The 27,139-nt window shown below is 41.0% G+C and overlaps 2 protein-coding genes and 1 non-coding gene across 6 annotated transcripts in view; 1 reads left to right on the top strand and 2 right to left on the bottom strand.

Moving 5' to 3' along the window:
- The window catches only part of Ptp10D (Protein tyrosine phosphatase 10D), a 66,612-nt gene that overhangs the window by 5,717 nt on the left and 33,756 nt on the right, over nucleotides 1-27,139 (bottom strand). For 3 of the 4 annotated variants that reach the window (XM_089476181.1, XM_089476180.1, XM_018014701.2), the window contains exons 3-13: nucleotides 9,516-9,765; nucleotides 8,126-8,407; nucleotides 7,917-7,964; nucleotides 6,030-6,702; nucleotides 5,553-5,977; nucleotides 5,060-5,491; nucleotides 3,450-4,847; nucleotides 2,407-2,424; nucleotides 1,625-2,307; nucleotides 848-1,106; nucleotides 656-784 (exon numbers count right to left, since the gene is read on the bottom strand). In XM_089476181.1, coding sequence (XP_089332307.1) covers nucleotides 656-784; nucleotides 848-1,106; nucleotides 1,625-2,307; nucleotides 2,407-2,424; nucleotides 3,450-4,847; nucleotides 5,060-5,491; nucleotides 5,553-5,977; nucleotides 6,030-6,702; nucleotides 7,917-7,964; nucleotides 8,126-8,407; nucleotides 9,516-9,765 — 4,597 coding nt within the window. The remainder of the gene's footprint in view (nucleotides 1-655; nucleotides 785-847; nucleotides 1,107-1,624; nucleotides 2,308-2,406; nucleotides 2,425-3,449; nucleotides 4,848-5,059; nucleotides 5,492-5,552; nucleotides 5,978-6,029; nucleotides 6,703-7,916; nucleotides 7,965-8,125; nucleotides 8,408-9,515; nucleotides 9,766-27,139) is intronic. The other variant, XM_089476182.1, reaches the window with a different exon arrangement.
- Nucleotides 9,145-9,215, bottom strand: TRNAG-GCC (transfer RNA glycine (anticodon GCC)). The gene has a single exon. It is a non-coding gene; the product is annotated as a tRNA-Gly (tRNA).
- Nucleotides 25,160-25,530, top strand: LOC149267811 (uncharacterized). Its single transcript, XM_089473513.1, has one exon. The coding sequence runs from the start codon at nucleotides 25,160-25,162 to the stop codon at nucleotides 25,487-25,489; it is 330 nt and encodes a 109-aa protein (XP_089329639.1). The 3' UTR covers nucleotides 25,490-25,530.

Below are 27,139 nucleotides of genomic sequence, written 5' to 3'. Positions count from 1 at the left end.
AGCACTTAAAATCCTCATGGAAATCGAGCTTTGCCATCGATATTTATCGATGCACGTGCTATCAATGTTTTATTGAATATCAAAAAAGAAAATACTGGTTGTATAGCATCAAACTTATAAATCCTCTGACTCATCTGTTCTATAAATCAATAGATATAGATAAAATAGATATTTATCGATCTATCTACATATATCGAAAAACTTTATTTACTTTTCCATTGCCCAAAAACCATTCATATAGACCAGAAATGAAAAGCTTGTGCTCATCAAATATGTATGATAGGCTGTAAAAGCTGGGCTTACAATCGATACTTATCGATAACACAAGTATAGCGCTTATTGTGCCTATCTATAGCGGATATACTGTCTATGCTCTATAGTGGGATATTTCAAATTATTCTCTCAATTCAATATCACATCGATTGACTCCTGTGATATATTTCTGGATTTTTTCGATTACAGGGTATCTGCAAGTCCTGCACTTCACGTTCTAACACTCATTTGCTCACACTTGTGAACAGAGTATTTCAGATAAACAAACTAAGCACAAAGTCTGTGCAGCATTTGTGGGTTAGTGTTAAAAGAAACGAGGCGTTTCGCAACGAGCGGCCCAGCACCAGGCAACAACGGGTCCTACGTGAATCGCCGCACCTACCTTCGAAGCCCTCGTTGTCGTCCATGACACGGGCCGGTCCCACAATGTTCTCCTTGCCCTCGAGCACCGCCAGCAGGCACTGATGTATGCAGATGTACTGCTGCTCCGTTTGCACCATCCAGACGCGCTCTGCACAATTGGATTGGAGTTGGATTAGCTGGTAGCTGAGGGAGATTGGCTATGTGGTCTTACCCTTGCGCATGGCATAGACTATGCCAAAGATGTCCACATAGTCGGACGTATTGATCTGCTGCAGTATGCGATCCAGTGTGATAAAGGTGCCGGATCTGCCAACGCCAGCGCTGCAGTGCACCAAAATGGGACGCTGCTCGGCGCCGATTCGATCTCGGAATGCCCGAACGAAACGGACGAGCGTCTGGGGAGGATTGGGTACACCAAAGTCTGGCCATGTGATGAAGTGGAAGTGCCGCAAGATGCGCTGTTCACTGCCCTGTAGGTGAGAGAGAGAGAGAGAGAGAGAGAGAGGGGGTGAGTGGTATATAAAAGGTAGAGTTGTTATACAGTGAAGAGTAGGGTCAGAATGTAGGAAGAGCTCCGAGGGATCCCTTGAATGTAGGAAGTGTCGCAAAGACAGTCAGAACTGATGCGAGAGGGAGAGAAGGGAGAAGAGCTACGACGGATCTCATGGAAAAGTGAATGTAGAAAATGTCGGAGGAGAGTCAGAACTGAAGAGAGAGAGAAATAGAGAGAGAGAGAAGGGAACAGAGCTTCGAGGGATCCCTTGGTAAGGTGAATTTAGGAAGTGTCGCAAAGACAGTCAGAACTGAAGAGAGAGAGAGAGAGAGAGAGAGAGAGAGAGAGAGAGAGTGAGAGCGAGAGAGAGACAGAGAGATACAGAGGGAGCAGAGCACCGAGGCATCCCTTGGTAAAGGGAAAGATCAATTCGATGTATGAATCACAGTCAAGTGAACTTCAATGAGGGGCTAGACGGAAGCTGAGGCTACTTACTCGACACAGCATAAACTCGGTCATCACCCAGTCGGCGTAGTGGCTATCGTTGAGTATTTGGACCTTGATGTCGCCATAGAAGACGGGCACCGTATCGTTGGGCCAGTACTGATCGCACTTCTCGCGGCCCTTCTCGAAGCAGCGGGTGAGCATCACAATCGCCCGGGAGTTGCTCTCCCAGCACATGCGCCAGAAGTCGTCGCGTGTGGAGTGCAACGGCCCCTGGGTGACAATGAATTCGCGTGGCGAATTGTGACCGGGCACATAGTTGGCATTGATGTAGTCAGAGCCCTCGTCGTCGTCGACGGGCTGCAGCTTGAAGCGCGAGTGATCGTAGGGCAGAATATTGGTGAAGCGATTCTTTGGCCGATTGCAGGGCAGGTCGGCGAATGTGCAGGGCTGGTCCCGGCCGACATGCTTCAGCTCCTCGAACTCCTCGCTGAAACGGAAGTCCGAGTCGGCCGACATGAGGCGGTAGTGCTCCGCAAAGTTCTTGATCAGAATGGGACGATTCTGTTCGATGACGCTGTCCGGCAGGGACATATTATCATTGGCCCGCGAGTCCTTCGTGGTCTTGCGGCAATTGTTGCGACGTCTCTTGTAGAACAGCACCGTGAAGAGCAGCACGACGATGATCGTCAGGGGCACGGTGATGGCCACAATAACCGTCGAGTTGCCTTGGTCTGCAAAGAGCGGGACAGCGAGATAGAGTGAAAAAGAAAGAGATTGGATTAGTCACATTCAATAGCAGTTGAATTGATTTATCCTGGATGAAGGCTTACCCGGTGAGCTCAGCAGCTCTATAAATATGATTATAGAGCATGCCGTAGGCAAGACATGGATTAGAATCGGATTAAATATAAGTTGCAGTTGGATTAGTTATTTATTATGCATGAATCAATCAGTCAATCAATAAGCAGTCAGTCAGTCAGACTTGTCTGTCAATCAATGAATATGTCAATCTATCAATCTATCAGTCAATCTGTACTCAATAACTCTCTGAGTAAGGGAGTCAATCACTCAATCTGTCAGTCAATCAACTGGTCAATCTGTCCACAATCAGTCAATAGGTCTTTCAATAAATCACTCACTCAGTCAATTAATCAATAACTTAGTCAATCAGTCAGTGAGTTAGGCAGTCAATCAATAGCTTGATGACTTGGTCAATCTATCAGTCATTTACACAAGCAATCAATAAGTCTTTTAATAAATCACTCACTCAATCGATCAATCAACAACTTAGTCAATCAGTCAGTGAGTCAGGCAGTCAATCAATAACTTGATGACTTGGTCAATCTGTCAGTCAATTACACAAGCAATCAATAAGACATTCAATAAATCACTCACTCAGTCAATCAATCAATAACTTAGTCAATCAGTCAGTGAGTAAGGCAGTCAATCAATAACTTGATGACTTGGTCAATCTATCAGTCATTTACACAAGCAATCAATAAGTCTTTTAATAAATCACTCACTCAGTCAATCAATCAATCAGTCAGTGAGTCAGGCAGTCAATCAATAACTTGATGACTTGGTCAATCTATCAGTCAATTACACAAACAATCAATAAGTCAGTCAATGAGTTTGTAAGTCAATCACTCTATCTATCAGTCAGTCGATTTATTCATCAGTTTGCTCGTCAAACAAGCATTCAATCAATTTCAATCAGTCTATTTGTCTATTAGTCGCCCATTCAATCGACCAGTCAGTCAATACTGCTGTCAGTCAATCATTGAGCACTCATTTCACTTTAATTAATGTCTTACGAGTTAGTTCGATGAATGAAAGAAGAGAGCTCTACATAGATACGTGAGCAACGTCTCACCTGTTTGTATGGGGAAACTGTAGGCGGTGTCCGTGAACTTGTCGGGGCCGGTAAAGGCGCGCACCTTGACCCGATAGGTGGTGCCCGATTTGAGGGGCCCGTTGCAATAGCCGAGCTTGTGATTGTCACAGTTCTCGGTGCCGATGGTAAAGTCCTCGACGGAACGGTTCTCGAATGGGTAATACGGATCGATGGCCTGGTAGGGCAACCAGACGCTATAGGACTGTACATCCATCCAGCTGGGCATCTCCAGGCCGGATGCATTCTTTGTATCATCCTCGGCCACGATGATCGTGTACATGCGCACCTGTCCGTTCTGATCGGAGAAGTAGTTCTTTCGGAATCGGATTTGTATGGTCGATGAGCTGCGATATACCTCGGTGGGCACCACCTGGGTGGCGGGACGTGGTGGCGCCAGAATGGGCATCGTTTGCTTGTATTCCCGTTCCGGGCCGTAGCCAACGGCCGTCTTTGCTTGAATCTTAAATACGTAAGTCTCGCCGGGCTTCAGGTTGCGGATAACGCCAAAGGACTCCTCCGAATCGAAGTCCTGCACGCCCGAATCCGTCTGATTGTTGATGTTCGTGTACGCAATCGAGAACTGCCGAATGATGCCGTTCGCCTCGCTCGACGGCAGCGACCACTCAAAGTTGATCTCACTCGGCTGCACGTCCATCGGATGGAAGCGCTCGACGCGCCCTGGCACAGCTTCGTTCGTCGTAAAGCTGGCGGAGAGCGGAGCACTACTACGGAGCACTGAGGACTCCGTGCCGGAGCGCACGACTACGGTGAATGTATAGTTGCGATGCGGACGTAGGTCGCTGATGGTGATCTCATTGCGCGTGGTCATATTCTGAGCCAGCACATTGTCGGCTGTCAGGTAGGCGATGTCAAAGTCGTTGTACTCGCCCTTGGGCAGATCCCAGCGCAGCGATATTTCCGTATCCGTAATATTTGTCGCATGCAGCTGTGTTATGGGCTCCGGATAGAGGCGATCCTGTCGCTGTATCGGCAAACTGGCAACGCCTCCGCTCACCGTCCAGACGGTGATGTTGTAGAGGCGTCCCGGTACCAGACCCGTGAAGGTAACCTTGCGATCCGTATCGTTGGCCAGCTTCTCCTTCTCCTTGATCTCCGAATCGCCCAGCGAGAAGCGATAGATATCGAATTTCGACGAGGACTGAGGGGTCGGTGTATAGCTCAACGTTATCGTATCTCGCTCATCCTCTTTCTCCCCATTGGCCACTACCACATCGGACTGGATGAGGGGCATGGTGCGCGGATAGAGGCTCGTTATGCCCGACAGTATGCCATACGATGTCGTCTGTATATCGAATTTGTATTGCACACCCGGCATTAGGTCGCCAATCAGCACCCGTACAGTGGACAAGTCATCAGCTGTGGGGGTGCGGGGGGAGAGAAAAAGGATTCTGATTAGTACTATAAAATCTTTGCTTTGTACATTGAAAAGCTTTCTTTGTTGACTATTTCTGACTATAAAATTTATTTTCAGATCTATTTTAATTCGGAAAATAGGAAAATAGGAGAGATCCATCTGGTACCTCTTGCTTTTCTACAGCTTTTATAAGCCAACCTTCTTCGGCACTTACCCGATTTGTTCTCGGAGACATTTTTGGTTTGCACACGAGTTGGATTATCGGTGGGCCACCATTTAAGAATGTAGGACTCCACTCGACCCTCCGGCTTGGGCCACTCCAGTGTAATATTTCTCGAGTCAACGAGCTGGATGATATTGGAGACGGGATTCGGTGGCACGGTTGTGTTCACCTCCTGGGGATTGGGACTCTCGACGCCAAAGCTAACCGTGTTCACCTGGATGGTGTACTTCTCGCCCTTGGTCATGTCCGTGATGTCGGCCTCCGTGGAACGTACGCTGGGCAATCGCACCCATTGCTGTTCGCTATCCGTGCGATAACGTATGGAATACTCAGTGAACTCTCCGCTCTCTGGCGGCGACCAATGAACGAGCACCGAATTGCTGCGCACCGTTTCGATGGTCATGTTGCGTGGCGGATTGGGAACTGCCAAAGGATAAGAAGAGATTGAAGATCTTTGAGGTATTTCAGGGATTGTGATACTTACAGACTGCCTGGAAGTAGGCGTGCGGCTCGCTGCGTAGATCGTGGCTGACGGCAAAGACCTTGAGCTCATAGCCGGCGCCTGGCTGCAGATTCTTGATGACCAAGCGGGACTCCTTGGTGATGAGGGTGCTCACTTCGCTGGTGCCATTGCGTGAGTAGAGCACCTCGTACTGCTCTTGCTTCGAGTTGACATCGCTCTTCCAGCTGATGTTGAGGCCCATGCGTATGCTCTTCAGATCCTCAATGATGGGCGACGATGGACGGGTGACCACAAAGATGCTCGTCTCATTCGATTCCATCTTCTTGGACACCGCCTGCACGGAGAGCGAGTAGTTGCGACCCGGCAAAAGACTTTCGAGGGTGAAGCGTGTGCGGTCTGTGGTCAGGGTGCTCGTATCCCCATTGAATGTCTCCAGCTCATGGTAGCTAAGGCAGAGCAGGTTAGTATTAAGTCTAGCAGAATCTTTTATCTACTTACACAATGCGGTACTCGTCCTGTGTGCTAGCCGGGTCCGCCTCCCACGTTATGATCATCGTATTGGTCTTGTCATCGTTGAAGCTACGCAAATTGCGCACGGGTAGCGGCCGCAGTGTAACATCGCCAGTGGCCGGCCACGAGGTGACCTTACCGGACACCGTCTTCACAATCACATTGAACGTTTTGCCCGGCTCGGCAATGTCGCGGAAGTCGAAGAAAGCGATTGGCTCGTTGCTGCGCGCAACCGTCGATTGACGACGCGTCGTGGCAACGGACACCTGATACTTGTCGAACTCGGAAACGCCCTTGGGCGCCTCCCAGAGCACCCGGAACGAGTTCGATGTGATGAAGTCCTTGTCGAAGGTGACATTGAGTGGACGCAACGGCACCGTTCGATATTGTGCTGTCGTTGGCAATGAGATCTCATCCTCGGACATTGTTTGCACGGATATGTTGTAGGCACGTCCAGGGACGAGTCCTTTAAATGCCGCCTGAGCCGGACCCGGCGGCTCGCCCTCCTTCTCCACATAGAGCACACTGTCATTGGCATCGGGCGGCTCTATGGACACCTTGTAGTGCGTATAAATCCCAGCCGGATACGGCGGCTGCCAGAGCACCAGCAGCGTTGTCTCATTACGAAACCATACAATAAATTTCCCCGGCGTATTTGGTTCTACGGCAAGCATAAGATGTAAACAGTGGAAGAAGAACAACAACAATGCAAGCGAATTGCAATTTGTTAGTTAATATGACCAACAGATTTCGTCTAAAGTATATATGCATAGGGTATAGGGGTGCAGATATATGTTTGTTTGCAGATATATATGTATATATATTTGCCTAGGCATGGGCTGTTCACAAGCACAGTGGTTAAAACTCGAGTTTACATATACAAAAATCATTCCGCAAATTAGTTATTGGTTAGTCTTAGAATTAGTGGAGATATATGTTTCTTACTTAGATGATGAGATAAAAAATTTATAAAAATCAAATATAACTACGAGGGTTACTCAAAAACTGTCCCGAATATCGTCATTAAGCGTGTTACATATGCGAATTTGCCGTATATAAAAAATAAACAATAATGGTTACACGTATGTATATCCCAAAGTCAGCGTATTACCTAGACCCCTAAAATAATTTAATAAAAATTTATTTCACAAACCATTTTTAAAAAAATTAATATAATTTTCAAAAATATTTTATGTCATAGATTTTGTTTTTCAATTTACTAATTTATTTTCTAGCTATTATTTATACGGGAATAATTTTTATCTTCTCAATATTGCCTTAAGCAGTTTTTGCTGTGCACGCAAAACCAATTGGGAATTCTAACAGCAGGCAAGAGATGTTGCCAGTGTTGCCAGATGGCAGGAGCATGCAAGGCATTAACATGAAGGGCAGACCACGGCACGTATACATGTGTACATACACAAGTATATATGCAAGTTTGTGTGTGTGTGTGCTGTAGTATTTGTTATGCGTTTGTCGACACACGGATTCACACGAGATTTGCATGTGCGTGTGTGTGTGTGTGTGTAGTCGCACTTTGTTGTGGTCTTGGCGTGGCTCGGCGAGCGAAAGGGATAGAGGCGTTGGAGTGGGATGTGGGGGCGAGTGCAAAAGGGATATTTGCAATTTGAGGCTAGCCAAATGAATTTGGAGCATTGCCAACGGAATCCCGCCTAGGTCAGGGTTGTTTTTTGACAAAAAAAAAAAAAAAACAAATACGAAATAAATAGAAACGAAATTCAGGCAGGCTTTGAGGTTAGTTATACATGAAAAAAAAAGAAGAGAAACTAATCAAAACAAATACAACTAAAAGCTACTTGAAATGCACTTGGCATGCAGTAGTAGTGGGAAACCGTTATGTGAGCTTTACTTTACCTCTCAGGATTTTGATATCCAGCAATTCTTTATGCCGCGTCCTTCGACCTTGTTTTAGTGTTTTTTTTTTTTTAGTTACATTTACGTTAAAAAGCACACAAGTTAAGGGCAGAAGAATGAAATATGGTTTTTTGTTTGTTTTAGTTACATTTTAGGCACCAACACCACGGATGAGAAAATATATTGAAATTAGGAAACATTTCACTTACTTGTTGTAAAGTTGCGACTCGTATAGGCCACAGACTCCTTGCCATCGTATATGGTGTAGGCCTGCACCTGGTAGGTGGCACCTGGCGTCAGCTCCTTGACACTGTGCTGGAATGTATTGTCGTTCACCTGGAAGGTGCGATTGTAGCTATTCGATGCCTCCGATAGGCCCAGCACCTTAATCTTAAATGCCGTATAGCTGCCCTGTGTGGGCGGTGACCAGAGTATGATGGCATTTTTACCGCTGCGCACCTGTACGGATAAATTGGATGGTGGGTCGGGCGCTGGAATTAAGTGAAAAAAAAAAAAATAAATAAATAAATAAAATAAAATTAATTTCATTAAATTTATAAAAAGTTACAAGTTGAAGTTTTTGTCTAGGTTCGAACCCACGCCACCGAACTATCTCAGGCGAACACACTACTAGCGATGTTTGTCGATCAAAGCTCAATTCGCTGCCGCTGCCGCTGCCTCTGCTGCTGCCACTGTAGCTACTCTGCTACTGCTTAATCGCTGCCTGCTAGTATCTATTTTTAGCAACAGCCGCAGAGCTAATGTGCGCTCTCTCTCTCTCTCTCTCTCTCTCTCTCTTTGTGGTTGTCGCTGTCGCTCTGTTAATGGCATCTTGATTTTGTTACTGCTGCTGCGCAACTGGTTTTTGTTTTTGTGCGCAGCGATTTTTCACTTTCTACTTTTGACAGCTTTTAATGTGGACAGCGAGAGGGGGCAGGAGAGTAACAGTGTGTGTTTCTTTTGATTGCATTCAACGTAACGGCACTTTAATTATTGGAATTAATCGATATGTATACGGGCAATAATATACATATTATTTGATACACTCGCGAAACAGACCAGTAAAATGTTGCCTTTGAATGGCATACATTGCGGACATTGTATGTCAGCCGAAAAGCCCCTTTTTTCTTAATCTAACATTACATTTGACTCACGTATGCATTTCAAACTGCTCAGTTTGACTCATCAACAACCCATAGGCAGTGCCAAAAAAGAAAAAAAATTTGTTTGCATCGGCCGGGAATCGAACCCGGGCCGCCCGCGTGGCAGGCGAGCATTCTACCACTGAACCACCGATGCTTGATGCTCCAAGCATCTTAAATGGCAATGACTTAAAGCTAAACTCTCTTTCTGCTAGCTATCTTTTTACTCTCTGATTTAGACTGTCTATTTATAGTAAGGAGGAATTTTTTTTTTTTTTTTTTTTTTTTTTTTAATAATCAGCTCATTAAAGGCTGACAACATTTGGTATCTCTGTCTCACTCACTCCATACGAAATTCTAATAATCTTTTGTAATTGTTCTTTCTAGTTTCCCAGTTGAATTCGCCTGCAACTTTCCAGTTCAACTTGCTTACGGCTAACATTGCTTATGAACTCACCTGTTGTGATGGTCACCGTCCAGGTGAGCCAATCGTGATGCGTAAAATTTGTGTAATATAGCCAGAAATTGTATTTGGTGCCAGGCAGCGCGCGTGAGAATTGAATCTCGTTGCCGATGTCCCGCGAGGCAATCGTCGTATTTGGCTCCGGATAGCCAAAGGGCGGACTATAGTCCAGGCGATACGAAGCACCATCGTCCAAGCCGGGATTATTGGGTATGCTTATGGCCAGATCAGCGCCATACGAGCTCTGCAATATAATAAAAATGTAGATAAATAAATGTTGTTAGTCTAGACTCTAACTAAACTTGGCTCATTATATTCCCGTTACTTGCGCAGTTTGAACCACTAAAGAGCGGTTTTACCTGTCGCAAGTTGTGCCATTTCATAATAATTACTATAAGTAGTTGCAATCATTTGAAGTGGGCCACGAGGGAAGCTCCCTTGTGTCAGCTCCTAGGTGGCAACCCTCCTCCCTTCCCTCGCCCACACCCCGCTTTGTCTATCCCCCCAGAGTGAGGCTGGCCAACACAAAAAGTGCAATGACATTCGCGAAATGCAAACAAAAGTAACAACTGACAATAAAATGGCGCATGGAGTGCATGAAGAGCATCATAATAATGATGATGATGACGATGATGATGATGATGATGTCCTTGTTGCTGCTGTTGCCGTCGTTCGGCTGGTGACAGACGCCAAATATTAACAGCGCAAACAATGCGATGCGGCGCGAAAAAAAAATAATGATAAACAAATAATAATGAATGCGCTTCCAGCAGCCGGACTCACAGTGAGAGAGACAAAGATAGAGAGAAAGAGAGGGACAGATAGAGAGAGAGCAACCACATTGTAGGGCGAACAGGGCACAGATTTGCCTCTAAAGCCCACTCACAGGAGTATGAACACGAATGCATGAACAAACATGTGTGCTCTAGTTAGGCATGCACGACTAGCAGATACCCTAAGGACGTTTTATGAACTTAATGATTATTTTAACTAAATATTGGTGGAAGTGTGGAAAATAGATTTCAATCAAGAGCAGCTGAGCACATGGAAGGATGGACTGATGGAAGGACGGACTGATAGACAGACTGAAAGACGAACGGAGGGAGGGAGGGATCAATGAACTCAAAGACTAGACTGTAAGATGAACAGAATTATGGTCACACTGAAGAACGGACAGTCGGGCGGAAGGATGAACGCAAGGAGGAAGAGAGAGATAATCAGACGGACGAATGGATTGACTGAAAGAAAAATAATATGATACTACCATTGCAGAGCAAAAAATCGGACGGAATTATAGACCTACACAGGGACTATAGACAGACTAGAGGCTTTTGTTACAGCAAAACAGAGCCTGTATAGCCTAAATTACAATTTTGAATGGAGATTTTCTATCAACTCCATATGAATGTTAAAAATGGAAGTCAAAAAGCAGATAAATCGTCTTCTTTCGCTTCAAATTATACAAAAAGGAGCAACTGCATTGCTTGCTGCTCCCATTAAGTTGGCTGCGCTAGACAAGTGTAAGAACAAGCATTAAGTTGGCTGCGGCTACGTGTCAGCTGCATGCCCGTTAAGTTAGCTGCGCCTGAAATGTACTTGGCTGGCAAATGCGTTGGCTGCGGCTTTCCACTGCAGCGACCACGCGAAGTTGGCTGCGGTAAATGCAATTTGCCTTTAAACTCGAGTAGTTGAAGTAGATTTAACGTGCACTCAGCCAAAGTCAATAATTCACATTTACGTAATGCCCACTCTCTGGTGAAATTTATGTATTTCGCTGTAAATTTAATTTGTTAAATTGAATTATGGGCGCATATAAGGTCAGAGAGACAGACAGAAAGAGAGAGAGAGAGAGCGAGAGAGATGTAGAGAGAGCGAGGCAAAAGAAAAGCGAAAATGTCGCACAAAATGGCGGCAAATAGCGGAAGTCAGCTACGTGCTGATATGATTGATGACTGCCAACAGCATCAAAAGTCAAAATGCAAATAAAATTACCAATTTTTTGTTGGCCCTTTTTCAAGTGGTATGTAAAAAAGAGCCGTTAGTTTTTCACTTTAGTCTGGCTGCGCTACAAAATTCACATCTATTTCCCATCTATTTTGAAGTGACGCCACTTGCTGGCACGTACAACCGTTAAGAGTTGCCATTTTACGTTAAGTGGCAACGCCAACCCACAGAAGCATCATAAATTAATTGGATTCTGTTTTACTGCCTGACTACAAGCTATGCTCATATACTATATGTCAATTGGTTGTAAATTCCATTTTCATGTATCCAATTCAGCTGTGTGCTATGTTCGTAAACGTTTTACTAAGAGGTAAAGTTAGTTGGCATTGGCAAATTTCCAACTATGTCCCTAGCTCCTCTTCATCTTTAAATAAGATTTTCAATATATCCCTTTAATATCTTTACCTTTATCTGTCTCACTCTCCCTCTCTCTCCCTCTCTCTCTCTCTCTCAATTTCCCCAACACACTTATTCAATCAGCTAATATCTCTTATATTGTATTACCACCTACACCCATCCACATTTAACTGTCTCTATTTATAGCTTTTTTTACACTTCTTAGTTGTATATAACTTTTTTATAGCCAACTCATTCTGGAGCAATTCATTTAAGTTCCCTTTCCCCTTTCTCTTTCTTTACATTTCGTCAGGCTGTTGGTCAGTACATTAGTCAGTCAGTCAATCAGTCAATCAGCGAGTTAATTGCTTACTTTACAACACTCATGCATATGAATTAGGGGCATTCCCCCATTGTGATCAGTGCATTCTCTCTTTCACTCTCTCTATCTCACTCTGTTTGCTTGCTGTCTGTCGTCACATAATCAATTTACTTTGTTACACTTTTTTGCTTGTTGCTGCTGATGTTTTGTCAGCTTTTTATACCCTGAACCCATTTTCAATGGGAAATCAGGGTATAATGGTTTTGTTGAAATGTATGTAACAGGCAGAAGGAGGCGTGGCAGACCCCACAAAGTATATATATTCTTGATCAGCGCGACGAGCTGAGTTGATTTGGCCCTGTCCGTCTGTCTGTCCGTCTGTCCGTCTGTCCGTCCGTCCGTCTGTCCGTCTGTCCGTCTGTCCGTCTGTCCGTCTGTCCGTATGTATGAACGCGTCGATTTCAGAAGATATACGAGCTAGAGACTTCAAATTTTTTTTAAATGTCCGTAATTACAGCGCGCATATCAAGTTTATCATTAAAAATCGATAACTCATCCCGATCTTTTTTATCGATAAAAAACCTTATCGAAACCCAGTTTTAAAATTATATCTTCTACACCTTTATTGCTAGAGTCTCCAAATTTTTAATGTATGCTTACATGCAATTTATACAATTTCGGTTTTTGTTAAAATTTACCCCCCACTGTTAAATTCACCCCCTCACCCTCACTTTTGTAAAAAGCGTATTTCAAATACTAGAGACTTGTGCTTTGGCAATTACATGCATATCCATGTTATAATCATAATCTGAAAGTTTCATGAAGATCGTACGTCCATAAAAAAAGTTATTAAGCAATTAAGTTCTCATAGTAAGCGCTCACTGCAGCCCATGTGTGTTTATGCGTGGGTGCTTGTGTGTGTATGTGTGTGTATGTGTTTGTGTATGTGTATGTATGTGTTTGTGTATGTGTGTGTGCATGTGTATGTGTATGTATGTGTTTGTGTATGTGTGTGTGCATGTGAGTGTGTGTATGCGTTTGTGTCTGTATGCGTGTGTGTGTATGTATGCCTGTGTGTGTGTGTGTGTGCGTGTTTCTTGTGTAAGCTGAAAGACGCGAAAAATTATTGAAATATCTATTGCTCCAAGGGTTCAGGGGATCTCGTAGTCGAGCAGTCTCGACTAGAGCTTTCTTACTTGTTTTTCTACATTTTTCGCAACATTTTTGAGCAACGAATTGTTGTTTTTATTGTGCTGGGCGGCAAAATTCAATTGCAATTTAAGCAAAGCTTTCGCTACAGTTTGTAGCGCGCACACACACAGACGCACGCATGCGATAAGTAGGTAAAGAAAAAGTAGAAACGAAACGAAACGAAATGAAATGAAATGAAATGTAGCTCAGCTATAATAATAACAACAACAGCAACAGCAGCAGCAGCAGCGGCAGTCGTAGTAAAAACTGTTGTTAATGCTGTAAAGCGCGTGTTAAGCATATGCTGGCAGCAGCTGCTGCTCTCTCGCTCACTCCAATTGATTGCATAATTGATGCGTTTCTTTTTGTCTTGTTGCTTTTCTTTACATGCTTCGCATTTGGGCATTACATGATGCGCGCTTTGAAGCAGCGCAGTCTGTTGGTGCTGCTGCTGCTGCTGCTGCCTAATGATAGAGCGCGCCCGCTTACACACACAGACACACTCACACAACCATTATGCAATTCTCCAATATTCGGAGAGCGAAACTCTACAAGAACATAGCGAAAATGGCACAGCAGCACGAGCTTGGATTTAGCAATTCTGCTGCTGTGCTCCTCACACGCATACAAATGCTACAATTGCCAGACAGAGATCTCTGCCACCGATTAGCCAATGTCAGAGATCTACGACGTTAAGTATATTTAGCCATGACCGGTGAGCCAGAGATCTATGGCGCTCCATACATTGTAATTAGCATACATTAGATATACATACATACATACATACATCCGCATATATACATAATTTCACAGAAAGCTGTATCTCAAATTCTTATTAGCATTCGTACAATACCTGCAGCCATTCCAATTGGAGCGTTGCTCTACATGATATAAAATCAAGTTTTTTAGCAACCCAAGAAAAAAATTAATAACAATTAACAGTAACAACAAAGCGACGGTCAACCTTCGCTTTTTGATTTTCGCTTTGGCTTTGACTCATTCAGGGTCGCTGCGTTATTAACCGAGAGAGAAAGAGAGAGTAAGGGGAGAGTATGAGTGAGAGAGAGAGAGAGAGAGAGAGAGAGAGAGAAAGAGCTGGTCATCTAAGTGAAGGGATTTTTGAATAAGATTTGCGTATGCAAAATTATTTTGCAAAATTTATAAAAAATATTGATAATACGAGATATATATATATTTTTTGTATATGTATATATATCTATATACTGATTAATTGACACTAAAAAAGTGTGTACTGATGGTCAGATTGATGAGCTACCAAACTGATTGACTGACAGATTAAGTGCCTAACAGATTGATAGATCACGAGGTTGATTGATTATCAGATTGATATATGCTAAGGTTTTGACTAACTGTATATATATAGATATAACTGTGCTTTCAAGTTTGCTCTAGCCTTTGTTTGTGAAGCATTTCAAATATTGTTTTAATCAAATTTATTGTCTTCAAGCTTGACTGACTGGCAAATATTTATCATTTCTGAAAATGTTGCGAGTTCATAACTAATTATTCAAAGAGATATATACGACAAATGTATATGTATGTACGTTTTAGATACATATATGTATTATATACATATACATTCATATGTATATGAACAGGCCTTGGGTTAGATGAGGGCCAACACAACGCGATAGCCAACGCAAACACAGGAGAAGACAAACAACATATTAAATAAACAAACAAACAATTATCAAGCAAGAAAACGTCAACAAAAATATTACTTAAATAATTTAAATTAAGAAAAGAAAACACTCCAAGAGAATAAAAATTGAAAAGTTTGATGTACGTAAAGCTTAAGGCTTAGCATGCCAAGACTTAAAGCCCCAAGAATAAATAATAATACCCTTATATATAACAATTGACTTATTAAATTTGCTTTAAATAAACTCACAATAAATTATGGAATTCAAATAAAATTTTTGCAAAATATGTTCTAATGCAAATAAGATAAGATAAGACTTGGCCCACAAAAGTAGACTGCATCATTTTCTGCTTGTTTTGTTTTGTTAATGTTGATAACGGAAAATGACACGATAAGAACTTGCTGCAATATGAAAGGCTAAACTTAAACAATATTCAAGCAATTATCAAAAAAGTTAACAATATTTGTTTATCAAAAAGCACAAAGTAAATTTGTTTACCTGCCTAAAGGTAAACAGACGAGCTGCTGCTGCTGCTCTCGATCAATAAAATGCGTTTGCGCCGCATATCCGCTGCTCGCTATAAAATTATATAAACATTTTTAATTTCACATTTGTCAACTGCGATTTATTGGGTGTAAATTACCGAGTAATCAATCCCTCTCTCGCCTACTCGCCCATTCATTCTGACGCGCAGTCAACTCTTGGCGTGCGCCATCTCTCTTTTTCACTTGCACAGCTGCACTTAACATTTGTATTGGGTCGGAGCAAAAGGCAAACGCGCAATTAGCATAAAGTACCGGGCAGTCCGACAGCGGGGCAGACAGAGACAGACAGACCATTGCTGTTGTTGTTGTTGCTAGTTTGCAAGTGTGAAAAGAGTTGGTTGCAAGTTTCAGGTTGACTGCCTTGACGATGGCAGATGACGTCAACAAAATGCAAAACGCAGCGCATAATAACTGAACGAGTGAATGAGTGAGTGACTGAGTGACTAACTCACTTAACTTGAGTGCGCGAGCGAGTGAGCGAGCTAGCGACTGCGTCAGTAATTCTCCAAGTGCAGGTTAGTCGGCGCACAGTGGTGTGCAACATAATTAGCAAGCACAGTTACAAATTTGTTGATATTTCATTGATTTTCAAGCGTAGGCAAACACTCAATCTCAGTTTATATAGATATTTATACAGTTAATCAGTTCTTTAGCAATATTCCTATTATGAGCTGGCTGTATGTATGTATGGATTTGTATATATTTATATGCATGTATTTGTATATATTTATATGTATTTGATTTTCTACCTGCTCAGCTTACTTGTGATTGTCTGCCGGGTAATACCCACACATATACACACACACATACACGAACCATTCCACAGCTCAATTCAGTTACCGCGCGCTTAATTTATGTTCATTTATTTAGTTATTGTCTCTCTTTCTATTGCTGTTGCTGTTTGTTTATTGTTGCTTTATGGCGATCCCTTTCCCATGTCCCCCATTCATGTTTGGCATGCGCTGCACGTATCTCTGTCCCTGTCCCTCTACCCCGCCACGCCTGCAGCCAACATCAAGCGAACGAAGCGTCGCACTGAGCTGCGCTTAGTTAAGTTGAGCGCAACGGTTAAACTGCAGCGCTCTCGCTCTATTGCTCTGCTGCTCGTTCGTTAAATCACTCTCAGTTAATGGCTTTGCGTGAGTCTGTGTGCTTGTGTGTGTGTGTGCGTGCAAAGAATTGTAGCTTGTTTGTTTGTTTATTTATTTTGTTGTCGTCATAACAGCGCCTAGTTATCGTTTTAACAGCAGCAGCCGCCGCCGCCGCAGCGACAACAACAATTACTTTAAAGACAGTTGCATAGCAATAATAACAACATCAGTGCCAAACAACAGGAAGCTTTAATTCAAATCAAATTACCTCCCACACTCGCCCTATCTTCTTGCATAAGTGTGTCTGTCTGAGGGTCTCAAAATGGCGCCTTTATAATTGAAAGCTCACTCATAAATTGCTTCGATATCAATTTTTGATTTATTATTGAATTTCAACAATAGCAAATCAATTATCATAACAAATGAACATTTCACAATGGACAAAAGATACATAGATTACTCAAGCTATTGATATAACAATGCACACTGAGGTACCCACACATACATACACAGATTAGCAGACGCACGCACAGACAACACATGGGAAATGTCAAAGGCAATTGCGGTATTAGTAAATTCCCTCAAGCAAAGTTTTGAAAGGTTTAGTCCTTTAGGCATTTTGAGTTAGCAAACAGACAGCTAATATATGTACACTGTACAAAATTTTACGATACTTACAAGAAAATAATTAAATATTTCATTGATGTTCTATTTTTTTAATTTTTAATATTTATTTGGATTGAGAAAATAATAATAATGATCATTTGAAAAACTTGTAAGTCTTTGTAAAAGTAAACAACTTTTCTTACAGTGTGCAAATATATGCATATGTATGAGCATAGAGCAGTAGCAGTTGGTTGGGCGTTAGGAGACGAAGAAATAGGGAAACTTGAAGACACGTTGACATGACTATACACTTAGACAGTGGCACATGCCAGCAGGGGTCGAGGATTGGGTCACAATTTTGCAACGCAATTTGCAAAGTGTTGACAGCAGACACACACGCACACATACACATCAAATACGTGTGTGTATGTGTGTGCTGAGAAACTTGCTATCAAAGTGGAGCAGAAAAGTAAGAGAATTTATTAGTTGCCTTTCATAGCAAATATTGTGACAAATAGGCATATAAAGGAAGCATTCGCTGAGTGCTTCGAGTGTGTGGAGAGTGGAGACTGGGAGAGGAAGAGAGTGCAGCACACTCTGCTTGCTGCTGTAGGCAGACAGCGTTGTGCTGTTTATTAGCTTTAGCTAGATTTAGCTAGTTCTTTCTGGCAAGCATTGCTAAAGTGGATGTTTAGCTGAGCCGTAAAAGAGCTAAGAGTTGAATTTAGCTGGTAATGCAATGCCTTCATGAAAAGCTGCACTGACAGCACTGACAGAAATACAGCTAGTTTTATGTGCATGTATGGAAATAAAAAGCCTGACGACTTAAGTTTTATGCTGAATGCGTTTACAGCACGAGGCGCCATGTTGTTAATTGACATACGGCTCTCCTTCTCACTCCTACAGAAGCAATCGAGACACTTACAGTGGTGGCGTCATCAAGTGTACCATGTGCAGTTGCCTTTGAATGCGTTGGCTCTTCTATGCATTTAATTGTTGCTGTTGTTCTTGCATACTTTTCAGCAACTAACCTCACATCTGTCACATGCTTAATCAGCACTTTGCATATTTTATTATTGCATTTATCGTTTATCGCTCATCGATTATCGCATTCGCACAAAATTCACATATTCACAGCTCGTCGGGCGGGAGTTTCGTTTGTTTTGCGAGGCATTCCGACTGCACCTCATTGTCAAATGATGTGGCGCGACCACACCTCCCGCCGCCTCCTTTGCAAATAGCCGTCCAAAATGACATGCAAATTGAAAAGCCATGCAAAAATCATTGACTTGCATCTACTCATTAAAAATGGGACAGACGAAGGGCGTAATAGCTTAATGTAATATAATATTACAGGATGTCTAACTACTTATTATAAGATGTGTAGCAGTAAGCCAATCTATCAGCTTTTACTATAAGATATCTGCTTGATAATAGCCTTTTTTTTTTTAAATTATTACAGGGTATCAAGCTTACATGTGGCATACATCTTTTTGGGTTTTTATAGTTAGGTAATTTTCCAACAAAGTCAATACATATTAATATAGCAATACACTCTATTTATCATTTTGCTTATTACTACAGGGTATTTTCAAGTGTTGCGGCTCTTGTTAAGTATTTAACGAGTCTGGCTGCCTCTGCCTTTGACAGACCGCCCTTGCCATGCACACAAACATATATGTATATACATATGCATATAGAGATATATAGCTTCGACATATACGTATGTATGTAGTTATAGCAGGGCAGGCGTCTGTTGACTTTTCAGTCGCACTGTTGCCCAGTGTAAATTTGCCTGCATTATTGAACACTTTGCGCGCGCTCTCTCTTTTGCAGGGGGAAAACAAACTGGTAGCTGGCATAAACGCTTTTCCATTTGCACATTCGCACATTTTCACAATTTCCCTAGCGTGGTGAAGGAGGGGCCGGGGACAGGGCGTGGCACTTCATTCATTTTTTTTCAACGATTGAAGGCGAAGTTTAATTAAACAGCGAAACATTTTCCTTTAAAATTCCTTTAACGGAGCTTAAAGCTGAATGGTTCTCGGGAAATTATTTGGTATGGCATATAGAAGAGTTCAACCTCGTGTGCATATTCAATTTCATATAAGTTGTGCCATAAGCGAAACTTTTGCCCTTGCTCAAGTAGAACTTTAAAGCCTTAAAGCCTTAAGCCTTGAATTTAATACAGGGTATATGCATAGTACATCAATAGACAATAAAAAGAGCCTGTTGCAATGATGCGATCGAAATCTTCTCATGTATATTTGAACCAAATAATTCTTTATGATATTCCAAAAGAGGTTAGGCTATATATCGATATCTATCGATTGTTGTTAAAGGCAAGCGAAAGTTTGCCAATCGCCGGTAATACACGATAATATGTAGAGCTGTCTCATTTGTGTCATATTTACAGTTTCTATATCTATATCTATATTTATATTCATTCGATATCTATATAGATAACTATCGATTGTAGTTAAAGTTATGCGAAAGTTTTGCCAATTGACAGTAATCGATGATATATACATCTATTCTATTCTGCCATCATATTTGAGCTATTTCAAGCTATTTTATCTTCATCAGCATATTTTCTATTCGCATTTATATCGAAATGCCAAGTCAATTCCTTTTTGGCATCGTTTTGCCCTCCACTTTCTGTTCAGGCTTTAACCAAGAACTTGGCAAAGGACGAGCAACTGGCAACTGCCAAGTTTCTGCCACACTAATAACGGAACGCATTTTGCTCTCGAATGCATAAATTATAGTCGAACACCAAGTGGAAGGTGCTCTATGAAATGTTATTGTAGTTATGCCCGTTCAAGCCGTGGAGAAGCGAGTATATTAGCTAACAGATTGTATAACTACTTTCGTTATTGTAGATAGAGTCTCGAAATGGGAAATATATATGACACAGACACATATAGGCCCATCTGGGGGCGTGGCAAATTGAGTAAGGCATATATTTCGCAGTTATAGAGCCCTCATACTTGAATCACTCTTCAACGTTTGCCCATATTCATCTTGAGCTAGTGTTAAATTTATTTAGGTGCTGAGCGAGTATCGGAGAGTCATTCATGCCCGAATGCAATGCTTTTACTTGTTTTTTATGCAAATATCAAGCAGAAATTTGCATAGAGCTTGGCAATAAAAATCGATACTCGTTAAACGAGCAGAGAGCGGAAGGGAAGGTGAAAAAAAGAGACAGAAGAAGCAGAGGAAGAGATGCAGAGCTAGAGAACTTCCGTTTCTAAAAAATCGCTCGTTATCATCCCATTGTATTCCGAGGCACGCACAAAACATAGAAATTGAAAAAGCTATCATCGAAAAAGTTGGAAATATCCTAGAACTGCCTCAGTAGATTCTATATCATATAATAGCTTCAATGAAAGGGAAATACAAGCCTCACTGCATTGCTAACATCAAGTTGAACATTCAGTTTGACTGCACGTCAAATATTTGTCAGTTAGCAACTTCCATAAATATAGTTTTTAAGTAATTGAAAAGCCGTTTGATCAACAGCTTCACTATTAACTATAATTAACGAGCGCAACTGTACTTTAATGCATTTGGAGAAAAAAACATTTTCAAATTGTTTTTATTTTTTCGTAGTTGAGCGAATGATTAATATGTAAATTGATTGATGGCTAAAATCGTAAAAAAAAAAAAATAACTAAAACAAAATTCAATTAAGTGAAATGCGAATATGGCCATAAAAGAGAGACAGCAACAACAACAACAAGCTTTGGCCTTAGCTAATGGGCAGGCTGGCTTCTGCTTTTGGCCTTTTGGCATTTAAACGCGTTTTGGCTTTCTTCTGCTTTCAGCTACGACTGACTGACTGGCACTCAAATGTCAGTTAGGATTTCAAATGGCTTATACCCACTGAAGTATTGCCATACGACAATGGGGCATATCGAGGGCCAAGTTAGAAGGGGGAGGCAAAACTTATTTTAGCATACCCTTAGCATAGGGCTAATAGCTTCAAGCCTAACCTCATTGCATATTGATCATTGCTAAATCGATAAATATAGATAAATATCGATTTGTATTTGCTTTGAGCATATCTTGGAGGTTTTATTGCGTTGATTCAATTGTTTTAGTATATGTTTGTTATGTTTTTAGCGCTTGAAATGAGTTCGATATTTATCGATTTTTATTTAATATTTCTAGTACTCCTCTCTCAAATGTTGTATGTAAGCTGTTGAAAGACACATATATTCCACAAAACGTTGCTGTTTGCTTCATATTAATAAATCCTCATTTGCGGAGTTTCGATATATATCGATTTCCAATCACGCCTTTTTAAAACATTTTCAATATGTTATTTAAACAAAAACTTTGAAATTCCATATATAGATTAATATGCATAAATGACAATGCTTGCTCATATATATATCCTCGATTACTTAACATCGATTATTATCGATTTTCAGTTAAAAGTTATATATTTATAACATATACATTTCATAAGTTAACTCTTATATGCCCATTCAAGTACAATCGTATGACTCTTTATTCGATAGCTTGAACAAATTCCACAGTTATCGATTTTTAATCGACGAGCTATAGTCTACATATTTGAACTAGAGATGTTTGTTATTCTGAAGCGTTTACACAGCTTGAAGCAGAGATAGTCGGCTAACAGTTAGAGCCTCTTTGCTTATGCAGGGTATTCAGTAGTCGAGCACAATCGGCGATTGCTATTATGCTGGTTATTGTAGACCGGGGCTAAAACTAATTAAGTCCAACAGCCAAATTTGACTTTGATGAACTGCTCGCATGTGTATAACGGGTAGATTAGGTATATCTAGACGACGGGGAATGGGCTGGAGAGTGGGGATTGGGGGCGGTTGTTCATGCAATACGAGACGCATTTGCATAACAATCGAAGGGGAGCCGGCTGGTTGGGGAGCAGTGGGGGTAGCTCCCATTTGGAAGGGTTGCTTATGTGTTGTCGGTGCCACAAATTGTTGCAGTTGCATTAATCTTAATTAATGCCATGTTGCAGTCGCAGTCGCAGTCGCAGTTGCAGTTGCTGCTTGCAATTGCACTTGCCGCTTGCTGTTGCACTTGCTGCATATTTCAAGAGCAGGCTAATGGGAGCTTGCAGTTGGAGTCGGCTGTTGGGGCAACATTTTAATTAGGCGCGTGCTTTGCCGCTTCAACTTGCAAGGATTCGATTTGGCTGAACTATTCTTAAATGCCACAAGGCACAAGGCAAGTGCGGCGCAAGCTCATCTTAGCCCAGTTAATAGAGAGAGCGAACACACTAAAAAAAAGAAGGAAAATATAAGCTCAGCTGCCGCTGCTGCTGCCTCGACCCAAATGTCATCGAAATGGCGCTGAGTTCAAAAACAAAGCGCATGGCCCCAATATGCAGAAGCTGCGCAAGATTAACTAAGCAAAAGGCAAACAGAAGTGCAGCTGAATCTAGTGCATAGTAGGGAGTGCACGGCTAGGGTATACCCGGCCAGCAAATGTCAGAGATTTATACAGGACTTTGTAGTTCCTATCCATACATTTCTAATCTACCTCTACCTCTACCTCTACCTCTATCTCTATCTCTATCTCTATCTCTATCTCTATTTCTATCTCTATCTCTATCTCTATCTCTATCTCTATCTCTATCTCTATCTCTATCTCTATCTCTATCTCTATCTCTATCTCTATCTCTATCTATATCTATCTATATCTATATCTATATCTATATCTATATCTATATCTATATCTATATCTATATCTATATCTATATCTATATCTATATCTATATCTATATCTATATCTATATCTATATCTATATCTATATCTATATCTATATCTATATCTATATCTATATCTATATCTATATCTATATCTATATCTATATCTATATCTATATCTATATCTATATCTATATCTATATCTATATCTATATATATCTACCGTTATATACAGCATATATCTTCTAAAATGAGTTTAACAGCAAAATGCATAAATCTTGCCTCTAAAACGGTGAAAATTATAGTTTTTTTTAACAGCTTGCCACGCCCACACATAGTTCTTAGTCAATATTGAGCAGCGGTAAACAGTAGTTCACTTATTAAAATAGAAATTACTAGTTATAGAATTGCTATACAATTATTAGACAAGTTAACCCCAATTTGCCACGCCTACAAAGGGCGTATATTAAATACTATGCCTAGTAGGACTTTCTCTACACGAACGTATAATCAAAATGTCAAATCCTTAGCAAAATACTTTCACTTTCTAAATGAGAACAGCACGACTTGCAGATACCCTGCAAATAAGAAAATAGCTAATTTTCTATGCAAATATTTAAATATGTTTACACATATGTATATATAAGTTACTCCTTTGCTGTTTTTAGATCAAAGAATTATCTATAGGCTTTACTTGGGCTCTAAAAAGTTTATTGAGCCCTTAAAAGCTCTCATGGCACAGATTTCAAATGTTGCAGCTCTCAGAAATACTCGAAAAAGACTTCAAATTTGTTGTGAAAAAAAAACAAGTGAAAAAGGTATAAAACGGAATCGAAACTGCGCGGAAACGGAACATGGCAGCGAAATACGTGCAGAGAAAAAGAAAAGAAAAGAAAAGTAAAGTAATTCTTCGGCTGCAACATTTTGTTGCCATGGCGGAATGCGATAAAGTTTTTAATTACTGGAGAGGGCGACACATATTTTACAGCCATTAAAAACTTGCCGACATGGCAAGAAGAATACCGCCCCGTTCCGTACCACCCTGCTCCCACCGGGAGTCCTCCGGCCTCCACACATATGCCAAGCGACACGTTTGCCACCCACAGGCAACCAGGCACACAGACAAACAGACACCCTTTCGGGCGAACAGAACTGTTTGCTCTGCGAGTTTCAATTAACTGAAACATTTGCACATATACGTATATTCCCACAGCCGAGCCCCATCGGACTCGGAGAATATTCAAATAATTCGCATGTGAACAATTAAGATGACCTAGAAAACAATTGCTGCAAAAGTTGGAGCTCTTGTTGGTTCCATTATTAAGGATTTTTGTCCAAAGCTCTGAACTCAACGAAATTAGGAACCAAAAGAGTTCTACTTAAGCTTACTATGGAGGATATTTAAAAAGTAGATTAGTTTGGCCCAGTTTTTTAAACATTTACATTTTGTAGACCCAAGGACCTCAGGAACTATGGGAATTACAACTCTTAAATTCTGTATGTCAGCTGACTCTGAAGTATATATGAAAGCCAACCCATTTTAACATATTTTATCCGAGATTTTCATCCAATAGACTCAAGGAACTTGGAAACTACGAGGGCTATAGTTCGGAAATTTGGTAAGTGAGCTCTTCCTAAAGCTTACTATGAAATATATATGAAATGAAGTTCAGTTTTAGCTATTCTTTTAAGACTTCCATCTTGTAAACCCAAGCAAACTTAGAAATCATGAGAGTAAAACCTGTTAAATTCGGTAATTTACTTCTATTTATGCTTACTATGCTAATAACTTCATATTTACTCATTTCCGAGCAACCCTTCTGAAGGCACTCACGAATTGTAAGAGCCACAACTGTCAAATTTTGGATATATGAGCAAGAGCTCCAATTCGATATGTGGTTAGGGGTGATGCAGTAATTCAATTACAAATTGAAGGAGTACGGACATTATCTAGTTAAAATGCTAGAACATATATAGCTAGGCTAATATGTTCAAAAAAATAGAAATTTTTTTTTTGAAAAATATTTATATTTTTTTAAATTTCATTGTAAAATAAAAACAATGCTCATATCTCGTTAGAAAATAGCAAATCCTTGGGAATATCTATATAGACTGCTCATCGCTATAGTTATTCATATGTATCAACGGCAAGAGGAACGATTTCATAATCTGGCAAGATGTACGAGGTGCAGATGTTGCTGGAAGACCTGGGCCACACGTTCACCAAATTCAAGGAGCAGCGCCGCGTCGAGATGCTCCGGCTGGTTGGGCAGGTGCGTTGCTGTGAATGCGGCCACAAGATGCGTATGCTGGAGGCCCGGAAGTCGGTGTACAGATTTTCGATGGGCCGCAGGAAATTTCTAGCGATTTGCGTATTATTCCTGCTGCTGCTGGCCATGATGTGGATCTATATGACAAGGCGATACAACCAGGTGGCCGCCCTAGGCAGCGGCGCCTGTGTCGCCACATACTTCTTTACCCATAACGGTTGCGATATCTATTCTTAGCATTGTTTTTATTTACATATTAAATATGAATTTATTTCTTACGCCGTGCGGGTCTACTTCTTGGATAGTTAACGATGATATCGATAAATACTGGTTTAAAGGCTACTGAAATGGTATTATATCCAGGTGCTGACTTGTCTACTGTGTTTATCTTTACTTTTTTAGGAGCAGGCTCAATTTCGACAATTATCGACGTGGCTCTCATATAGTCGTATTTTTACTTCATTTTCAAGGTTTATGTTCTTAAAATTCATTCCCTTGAGATGTCACTATCGTTAAATATCGATATTTGCATATATCGAAAATACCATTTGCTACAATTCTATCCCTCTCTCTCATTCCCATTTTACTCGCTCTCTTTCTCTCTCTCACTCTCTCACTCTCTCCCTCCTCTCTATCTCTCTGTCTTTCTCTCTCTCTCTCTCCCCCTGTCTCTCTCTATTTCTCCCACTTCTCTCTTTTCGCCCCTTTTCAGATGGATATTTGCATTTCTCACTTTATGTTTCACATTTTAAACATAGTCTTCATCTACGGGACTTACAATTTCGGGCATTCAATATAAAGTTGTGTCTGAGGTTTAACTTTTCGATATCTGCTATTATTGCTCATTTCTGCTTCTGTATTTCCCCCAAGCAAATCCAAAAATGCGCAACAGAGGGCGCAACAGCTACACAAAGCCAAAACCGACAACACGAAAAAAAAAACACTTTCTAACATCTAACAACAAATTCCTTTACAATTCACTAAACAGCAACAACAAGAAGAAGAGCAAAAAGTCGAGCTTAACGCAAATTGTGCAAACAGAAACCAAAAACTACCAGAAACAAAAAAAAAAAAAAAAAAACAGCCAAAAAATTTGTTTGTGCAACAAAGTAACAACACGCCCACAACATAGCCTCGCCTCGCCCCGCACAGCCCACCACAGTGTCCACGCCCCACTTCAGTTAAAGTCAACAGCTGCTCAAAAACCATAGAATAGAGTGGTATGAGCCTACAATAGGGTCTGACTGACTAGAAGATACTCTAAAGGCATTGAACGGAAGCGGTTATATAAATAGATGTATATATAGAAACTATTAGAGATACACTTGGAAAATTTGATAAGCGAATAAGCAACTCAGAAAATATAAGGGTAATAGAGGCCAACTTTATTTGTTATGAATACTATAAGGTATATATGAAAATCTGCCCTTTTTTAAAGATATTATACAAGATTACCGTTCAATGGTCCCAAGTAACTCCAATACTATAGAAATTATAGTCGGAAAATTTTGCACATGAACTCTATTTAAGCTTGCTGTGCAGCATATACAAAACTCAGTCCACTTCTACTTATTTTATTCATGGTTCCGCCGGTATAGACCCAAGGAACTCAAGAACTAAATGAGCTATAGTTTGCAAATTTGATATTTAAGTTCTTATAATACTTACTACGAAGCATAAATAAAAACCAATTCCATTTAAATTATATCATCTGAGATTCCCGCTCAGTAAACCCAATGAACTCAAAAACTAAAAGAGATGGTAACATGAAATAAGCTTTACAAAAGCTTATATCTGAGCACTTGTGCTAATTAGGTCAGCTTTGCCCATCTTATCCTAGATTTCCATTGTATAGACTCAAGGAACTCATAAACTACAACACACAGA

Source organism: Drosophila arizonae, chromosome X (assembly GCF_054131065.1).
Source record: "Drosophila arizonae isolate 15081-1271.41 chromosome X, UAZ_ARI_1.0, whole genome shotgun sequence".
NCBI classification, from domain to species: domain Eukaryota; kingdom Metazoa; phylum Arthropoda; class Insecta; order Diptera; family Drosophilidae; genus Drosophila; species Drosophila arizonae.
Note: the sequence above shows the minus strand (reverse complement) of the source record. Positions and strands in the feature narration are given on the sequence as shown.

Coding starts and splice junctions, on each gene's coding strand:
- LOC149267811 (XM_089473513.1), top strand. CDS start 25,160: ATGTACGAGGTGCAGATGTTGCTGGAAGACCTGGGCCACACGTTCACC.